We start from the raw sequence: 8,884 nt of genomic DNA on the forward strand, positions 1-8,884 counted from the left end.
ATAGGTCCTCGACGCACCACCCTTTCCAATAGGTCCTTGATTTACACGCACCCCTTTCCAATATGCCTCGTTGTACGATCCTCTTTTCCAATAGGTCCTCGACTTACGTCCGCCTTCCAATAGGTCCTCGACGTATTCCACCTCCCTTTCTAATAGGTCCTTGACGCGACCCCCTTTCCAATAGGTCCTCGACTTACGCACCCCCTTTCCAATAGGTCCTCGAAGTAGGACCCCCTTTCCAATAGGTCCTCGACGCACGACGCCTTTCCAATAGGTCCTCGACGCATTTACCCCCTTTCCAATAGGTCCTCGACGTACGACGCCCTTTCCGATCGGTCTCGACTTACGACCCCTTTCCAACAGGTCTCGACGCACGACCCCCTTTCCAATAGGTCCTCGACTTACGACGCCTTTCCAATAGGTTCTCGATGTACGATGCCCTTTCCGATAGGTCCTTGATTTGCGCCCTTTCCAATAGGCCCTCGATGTACGATCGTCTTTTCCAATAGGTCCTCGACTTACGCACCCTTTCCAATAGTTCCTCGACGCACGACCCCCTTTCCAATAGGTCCTCGGCGTCACGCCCCCCTTTCCGATAAGTCCTTGACTTACGACGCCCTTTCAATAGGTCCTCGACGTATTTACCCTCTTTCCAATAGGTCCTCGACGCATGACCCCCTTTCCGATGGGTCTCGACTTACGACCCCTTTCCAATAGGTCCTTGACGTACGACCTCCCTTTCCAATAGGTCCTTGACTTACGACGCCCCTTTCCGATAGGTCCTCGACATACCACCCTCTTTCTGATAGGTCCTCGACGATTACCCCCTTTCCAATAGGTCCTCGACGTACGACCCCCTTTCCGATCGGTCCTCGACTTACGATGCCCCTTTCCAATAGGTCCTCGACTTACGACCCCCTTTCCAATAGGTCCTCAACTTACGATCCCCTTTTCCAATAGGTCCTCAACTTACGACCCCCACTTTTCCAATTTGTGTCTCTCTCTCTGCGGGACCGAGCGGCTTCGGCTTGACGAGGGGGTCAGACTAGATGCCTTCAGATGTCCCTTCCTCCCCCCTCTGCCCCTTCTAGCATTCTGTCAGGGGTCTCCGGGTTGGAGCAGGGCTAGATGACCCTCCGAGGTCCCTTCTGAACTCTGTCCTGGTATGATTGTGTCAGGATCGCCTGCTTGAAGTGTTGGTTGGACTAGATGCCCTCCGAGGTCCCTTCCCACTCTTGTCCTTCTATGATCCTCTAAGGATCTCCTTCTTGACCAGCGGTTGGACTAGATGCCCTCCGAGATCCCTTCCCACTCTGTCCTTTCTATGATTCTCTTCTTCTTGTCTAGGGGTTGGACTAGATGCCCTCCGAGGTCCCTTCCCACTCTGTCCTTTCTATGATTCTCTTCTTCTTGTCTAGGGGTTGGACTAGATGCCCTCCGAGGTCCCTTTCCAACCCTGTGACACTATGATTCTCTAAGGATCTTCTTCTTGTCCAGGGGTTGGACTAGATGCCCTCCGAGATCCCTTCCAACCCTGTCGCTCTATGATTCTGTCAGGAAGTCCTTCTTGAGCAGGGGGTTGGACTAGATGCCCTCCGAGGGAACCCCCCGTCGTGAAAAGCCCCTTCCGACTTTTTTCATCCCGTCCTGGGTGTGTTTGTGTGAGACTAGACGACCTCTCCGTGCTCCCAATTCCGCAGCCTTTTTTTTTTTTTTTTTGAAGAGACGCTTCTGAGTCTGCGCGGCGCTCCCACCCCCTCTTTCCCTCCCCCTGCACGCTTAGACCGAGCCTTGGCCCGCGCGAGGCCTGCCGGGAGCCGTAGTCTTTTCTCCTCTGTCTCTCTCTCTCCCTCCCTCGCCACTTTCCTTCCCGGAAGCGTGTTCTGCGACTGCGCCCGGCCGAGCGAGCCAAAGAAGCGAGTTCCTGCCGGGAGCTGTAGTCTTTAGCTCTTCTCTCTCTCTCTCTCTCTCTCTCTCTCTCTCTGTCTCTCTCTCTCTCTCTCCCCCTCCCTCTCCACTTTCCTTCCCGGAAGCGTCTTCTGCGACTGCGCCCGAGCCAGAGAAGCGAGGCACGCCGGGAGCCGTAGTCTTTCTCTCTCATTCTATCTCTTCCTCCCTCACTCTCCACTTTCCTTCCCGGAAGCGCCTTCTGCGACTGCGATCGAGCCAAAGAAGCGAGGCACGCCGGAAATTGTAGTCCCGGCTCGGTGGGGGGAGCTTGCGCAGGAGGGAGGGAGGAAGAGGAGGAGGAGGAAGAGGAGGGCGAGCGGCGGGCGGCTATTGGGGCTGGGGTCGCGCCATGCAGAAATACGAGAAACTGGAGAAGATCGGAGAGGGTGGGGCTCCGCCCAAGGCGGGGGAGCGCGGGGGCAGGAGGGTTGGCGAGGAGGAAGGGGGTGGGATGGACAGCCTTAGGGACACCCTCCTCCCACTCTTCTGTAGCTAGGAGAGAAGGGAGGGGAGGGGGCTTTGGGTTAGGGTCCTAATGGACGTAGATCCTTTCCCATTGGGTCCAAGGGCGGGGGGAGGAGGGTGTTGGGGAGGATGGGGGTGGGTTGGACAGCCTTAGGGGAGCCCCCCTCCTCCCCTCTTCTGTAGCTAGGAGAGAAGGGAGGGGAGGGGGGCTTTAGGGGAGGGGGTCTAATAGACGAGAGACCCCTCCCCTTGGGCCCATGGGGGAGGGGGAGAATGGAGGGGAGGGCTTTGGCGGGAGGGGCCTAACAGATGGAGACCCCTCCCCTTGGGCCCAAGAGGAGGGGAGGAGAGAATGGAGGGGAGGGGTCTTTTGGGGAGGGGCGATCCATCCCTCTCCAACCCCTTTTCCCTTCCACCCAAACAGGCACGTATGGCACCGTCTTCAAAGCCAAGAACCGGGAGACCCACGAAATCGTCGCGCTCAAACGGGTGCGGCTGGACGACGACGACGAGGCAAGGCGGGGGGGGGGCTGGTGGGGGTGGGGGCCCTTCTCCCGCCCCCGCCTGGACTAGATGACCTCCCAGGAACCCCTTCGCCCTCCCACTCAAACGCCCCCTCCTTCCCTCCAGGACGCATCGAGGAGACCCGCGTTCCCCCTTCCAACCCCGTCTCCTTGCACCCTCCCCCACCGAGGGTCTTGAGGGGGGGGGGGGGAGGGGGTCTTGCCCCTCAAAGGAGGGAGGGGGTTTCACCCCCCCCTCCGTGCTGTATTTTTAGGGGGTTCCCAGCTCCGCCCTGCGGGAGATCTGCCTGCTGAAGGAACTCAAACACAAGAACATTGTGCGGTGAGTTACGGGAGGGGGAGGGGGCTTCAAGGGGGGTGGGGGTGGGGCTTAGGGGTCACCTCTAGGAGGATCGGGACCCCGCCCGCTTGGTTGGAGTCCCTTATTCCAGGAACCCTGTTTCGTTTGAGTCCCGTATTCCAGGAACCCCATTTCATTTGAGTCCCGTATTCCGGGATCCCCGTTTTGTTGGAGTCCCGTATTCCGGTAACCCCGTTTCGTTTCAGTCCCGTATTCCCGGAACCCCGTTTCCTTTGAGTCCCGTATTCTGGGAACCCCGTTTCCTTTGAGTCCCTTATTCCCGCAACCCCATTTCATCTGAGACCCTTATTCCGGGATCCCCGTTTCGTCTGAGTCCCCTATTCCAGGAACCCCATTTCTTCTGAGTCCCTTATTCCGGGATCCCCATTTCGTCTGTGTCCCTTATTCCGGGATCCTCATTTCGTTTGGGTCCCATATTCCGGGATCCCCATTCTGTTTGAATCCCATATTCCGGGATCCCCATTTCGTTTGAGTCCCATATTCCGGGACCCCCCCTTTGTCAGAATCCCGTGTTAAGTAGGGCAGGGATAAGGGGATAATGTGCGAAGACCCACACCCAGACTCCCCCTCCCTCTCCCCTTCCAGCTTGCACGACGTCCTGCACAGCGACAAGAAGCTAACGTTGGTGTTTGAATTCTGCGACCAAGTAAGGCGATGGGCGGAAGAAGGAACCCCTCTCTCCCCAAACCTCCCTCCGCCCCGGATGCGAATCTCCTCCGTTGGCTCTTCCAACGCCGTCGGCCTGTTCAACGCTCGCCGAGCCAACCGTCGTAACTCGACGTTTCCTTTCGCTCCAAAGCGACGCGACCTCAATTGTCCGACTTCCTTGTTTCCCGTCACTTGGGGAAGGGGGGTTCCCCTTTGCGACCGCCGCCTCCCCCTTTGAAATGGAAGCTCTCCCCATATCCCCCGCTTAGAAGACGGGATGGGACGGGCTGCTCTTCCTCCTCCCTCCCCTCCGCTTAACTCTAGGCACCCCTGCAGGACCTGAAGAAGTACTTTGACAGCTGCAACGGCGATTTGGACCCCGAGATTGTGAAGGTAAGACGGTGGGGAATTCAACCAGTTTTTGCGGCGTTCGAAAAACCCGTTTTCAGCCTGGGAAGTGACCTTCTCCGCAGAGCGGAGGGCGCAGCGATCTGCCATACTGCACCAGTCAGCTGGGCTGAGAAAGACAAAAGCACAGGACGGACTGAGTCAGAACTGGGGGGTCAGATCTGACGAATTGTCTGGACAACCGGTTCTCTTCAGCAGTGCGAACCAGCTGACGTCCACTGTTTTAGGCGGGGAGGGTGGGCTTTGGGACTCCCAGCTGCCCGTTATCCTTCTGGCTGACGGGCGCACCGCCCCCGCCTCTGCCCCGTCGCCTTTTCCCCCGCAGTCCTTCATGTACCAGCTGTTGAAGGGTCTCGGATTCTGTCACAGCCGGAACGTTCTCCACCGGGACCTCAAACCGCAGAACCTCCTCATCAACCGGGTGAGTCGAACGGGAGTGGGGGGGGTCTTCCCTCCGACAACCGCTCTTGCTCCTCATCATGGGACGGAGGAAACGGTGAGCGCTCACCTCCCGCCTTTCCGGATGCTCGTACGGCCGGCATTTGTCCAAACGTCGCGCGGATGCCCGGGAGTTGCGGGTGCACGGGGGCGGGGGCGGCAGATTTGACCCCAAAATCTGGAATCGTGCCCCACAAAAGTCCTCCCGGCTTCCCACCACCCCCTCTTCCTGGTAGGACCCCCCAAAGTTTGGACAAAATTGAGCTTTTGTGCCGAGGTTATTCTCGTTCAGCGGAATCCTTGGCCGTTTGGGGATTGGGGGGGACGGGCTGGCCCGCCGCCAACGGTGAGCTGGATTGGTTGGCATTTTTTGAGGAGGGGGGATGTTGTCAATGGTGTGCCTCCCCCGCGCCCTTCTCTCGTTCCTAACCGACTCTCTTGCCTCGGTGTCTAGAACGGGGAGCTGAAGCTGGCGGACTTCGGACTGGCGCGAGCCTTCGGCATCCCGGTGCGCTGCTATTCGGCGGAGGTGAGCACGGAGAAGACCCCCCCTCCCGGGGACGGGCACCCCATTGCACCCGCGAGGGATAAGCCCCTCCCACCCACCCCCACACCCTCGCGCAACCCCCTTTCCAAGGAGACGAGGGTGGCTTGGCTGGGACCTCCTGACTGGCTCGCCAAACGGAAACGGGGTTTGGGCAGGGAGGGGTTGCGCGAGACGGGATAGTTCATCGATCGGAATCCCAGAGCGGGAAGGGACCTGGGAGGTCATCTAGTCGAACCCCTCGGCTCACGCGGGAGAGCCTTCCCGAATCAGAGTCGGAAAGGGGCCGTGGAGGTCATCCAGTCCAACCCCCGTGGCTCAAACGGGAGACCCTGACCGAATAAACATACTTGGAGGGACCTCGGACTCCCGCTCTTGCTCAAAACAGGAGAGCCTTCCAGAAGGACAGAGTTGGAAAGGGGACCCCCCGTAGGTCATCTAGCCCACCCCCCTCCTCAAACAGGGAGACCCTTACTGAATGACAAGAGTTGCAAGGGACCAAGGGAAATAAAATACAGCAGAATAGATCATATAAGAGTAAAGATAAAATCAGGTAATTATATGTTATTGTTGAATCTAATGATTATACGATAACATAAATTAGATCTTGTAAAAGTTAAGTTTTTGTTTGAAAAGGATGATGTGAATTTATAATTACAGTCTAATAAGGACATAATAAGCACAATAAGCATAATAAACATAATAAGCAATAAACATAAATATAATAAATGTAATAATAACAATAATAGTAACCAGAATAATAAAATAATAACCATAATAATAACCATAATAAACATAAGCATAATAAACATCATAAGCATAATAACAATAATAAACATAAGCATAATAAGCATAAGCATAATAACAATAATAATAAACATAATAAACATAATAAACTTAATAAACATAAGCATAATAAACAATAATAATAATAAACATAAACAAACCATAATAAACAATAAACATAAACATAGTAATCATAAACATAATAACCGTAACAACAATAATAATAAACATAAGCACAATAAGTATAATAAGCATAATAGCCATAATAATAAACAGCATAATAAACATAATTAACACAAATGTCATGACCTAATCATACTAACCATAATAATAAACATAATAACCATAATAATAACCATAATAAACACAAACAATATCCATAATAATAACCATAATAATATTAATAAACAAAAACATAATAAACATAACCGTAATAAACAAAAACATAATAAACATCATAAGCATAATAAACATAAGCATAATAAACATATTAAATGTAGCAGTAATAGCCATAATAAACATAAACATAACAATCATAAACATAATCATAAACATAATAACCATAATAATAAATAATAAACATAAATATAAACATAATAATCATAAACATAAGAACCATAAATATAAACAGCAACAATAATAATAATAAGCATAATAATAACAATAGTAATAATGAACATAAGCACAATAACCATAAGCATAATAATAAACAACATAATAACCACAATAAACAATAACCATGAACATAACAATAATAAACATTGCAACCACAACACAACCACAACAACAAGAATAATAATAAAAATAATAAACAAAACAACAAAACTATAAAACAGCAACAATAATAATAGGACGAGCTTTTCAGCTACCAACCTGCCCCAAAGGCTGTGAATCTCCCCGAAGATCGATAACGATAACGATACGTAATGATAATGATAATATCATCATCAACATAATCATAATCCTAATCCTAATTGTAACAACAATAATAATAAACATAATAAGCTTAAACGAACAGCAACGGACACACTGTATATAATGGAAAGATGGTTTTATTTGTTGCTTTACCTTTGTATATTTGTCAAGGTTTGTTGTCCAAAGAAACAATTTTTTTTTTAAAAAAAAAAATGGACTTGGAAGGGACCTCGGAGGTCATCCATCCCAACCCACCCCTCCTCCAAACAGACCCTTACCGAAGGACAGAACCCTGAAAGGGACCCCCGTAGGACATCCAGCCCACCGCCCCCTCTGACCCTTTCGCCTGAAGAACTAATCCTCGGCGGGGACCTGCCGAGGTCATCCATCCCCACCCACCCCCACTTCTCCATCGTCTCGGCGGAATCGTTGGGGACGGGACCTGACTTTCCTTTCCTCCCCCCTCCCCCACTTCCGAACCCCCCCGTTTAATTGTTACCCCCTTCCCCCCTCCCCAACCCCCTCCCGCACAGGTCGTGACCCTCTGGTACCGCCCCCCCGACGTCCTCTTCGGCGCGAAGCTCTACTCCACCTCCATCGACATGTGGTCGGCCGGCTGCATTTTCGCCGGTGAGGCCGCACGCCGAGGGGCGCCGTAAGCGGAGGGGGTCCCGTTGTCGGACGGGGACGGGCATGGGGGGGATCCGACGCCTCACTCCCCCCTCCCTCGTCCTCGTCCTCGTTTCCCTCTCCAGAGTTAGCCAACGCCGGCCGGCCGCTTTTCCCGGGCAACGACGTGGACGACCAACTCAAACGTATCTTCCGATATCCTTTGCGCTGCGGTGATGGGGACGGGGGGGGCAACTTGGGAGGAGGAGGAGGAGGAAGGTTCTCGCGACGAGCGAACTCTCTCCCCCTCCGATCCTTGACGCCTCCACGCTGCTGGGGACCCCCGCCGAGGAACAGTGGCCCGGGATGACCAAACTCCCCGATTACAAGGTCGGTGGTCTTTCCGCGGTCTTTATTTTTTTTTTTAGAAGGGGGCAGTTCAGCCATTTGGAAGCCGAAGTGCATTTCCGAGCGAGGTGTCGATTCCTCAAAAAAAAGCTTCCCGTGGTCTTTGTTTTTTTTTTTAAAGAAAGGGAGGGGGCAGTTCAGCTGTTCGGAAGCCGAAAACGCATTTCTGAGCATGCCTCGCTCAAAGGAAGGAAGGAAGGAAGGAAAAAAGAGAGAGAGTGACAGGAAGGAAGGAAAAAGAGAGACCAGGAGGAAGGAAGGAAGGAAAGAGACAGAAAGGAAGAGAAAGAAGGAAGGAAAGAGAGAGAGAGACAGGAAGGAAGGAACGAACGAACGAAAGAGAGAGACAGGAAGGAAGGAAGGAAGGAAGGAAAGAGAGAGAGGACAGGAAGGAAGGAAGGAAGGAAAGAAGGAAAGACAGAGGGAGAGAGACAGGAAGGAAGGAAGGAAAGAGAGAGACAGGAAGGAAGGAAGAAAAGAGAGAGACAAGGAGGGAGGGAGGAAGGAAAGAGAGAGAGACAGGAAGGAAGGAAGGAAAAGAGAGAGGAGGAAGGAAGGAGAGACAGAAAGGAAGGGAAAAAAGAAGGAAGGAAAGAGAGACGGGAAGGAAGGAAGGAAAAAGAGAGAGAGAGACAGGAAGGAAGGAAGGAAAAGACAAGGAGGAAGGAAGGAAGGGAAGGAAGGAAGGAAGGAAAGAGAGAGACAGGAAGGAAGGAAAAGAGAGAGACAAGGAGGAAGGAAGGAAGGAAGGAAGGAAGGAAGGAAGGAAGGAGAGAGACAGGAAGGAAGGAAAGAAAGACAAGGAGGGAAAGAAGGAAGGAAAGAGAG

At 52.4% G+C, this 8,884-nt stretch overlaps 1 protein-coding gene across 1 annotated transcript; it reads left to right on the plus strand.

Moving 5' to 3' along the window:
• The first annotated feature begins 2,210 nt into the window (after positions 1 to 2,210).
• Positions 2,211 to 8,293, plus strand: CDK5 (cyclin dependent kinase 5). The gene is made up of 10 exons (XM_087919140.1): positions 2,211 to 2,336; positions 2,840 to 2,928; positions 3,194 to 3,261; positions 3,886 to 3,946; positions 4,285 to 4,341; positions 4,682 to 4,777; positions 5,249 to 5,323; positions 7,573 to 7,669; positions 7,795 to 7,864; positions 7,978 to 8,293. The coding sequence occupies exons 1-10, from the start codon at positions 2,300 to 2,302 to the stop codon at positions 8,276 to 8,278; spliced, it is 951 nt and encodes a 316-aa protein (XP_087775266.1). The 5' UTR covers positions 2,211 to 2,299; the 3' UTR covers positions 8,279 to 8,293.
• The last annotated feature ends 591 nt before the right edge of the window (positions 8,294 to 8,884 follow it).

The sequence above is a fragment of the Pseudonaja textilis genome, unplaced genomic scaffold, assembly GCF_049901715.1.
Source record: "Pseudonaja textilis isolate UNSWEBS1 unplaced genomic scaffold, rPseTex1.2 PTEXSCF27, whole genome shotgun sequence".
Lineage (NCBI taxonomy): Eukaryota > Metazoa > Chordata > Lepidosauria > Squamata > Elapidae > Pseudonaja > Pseudonaja textilis.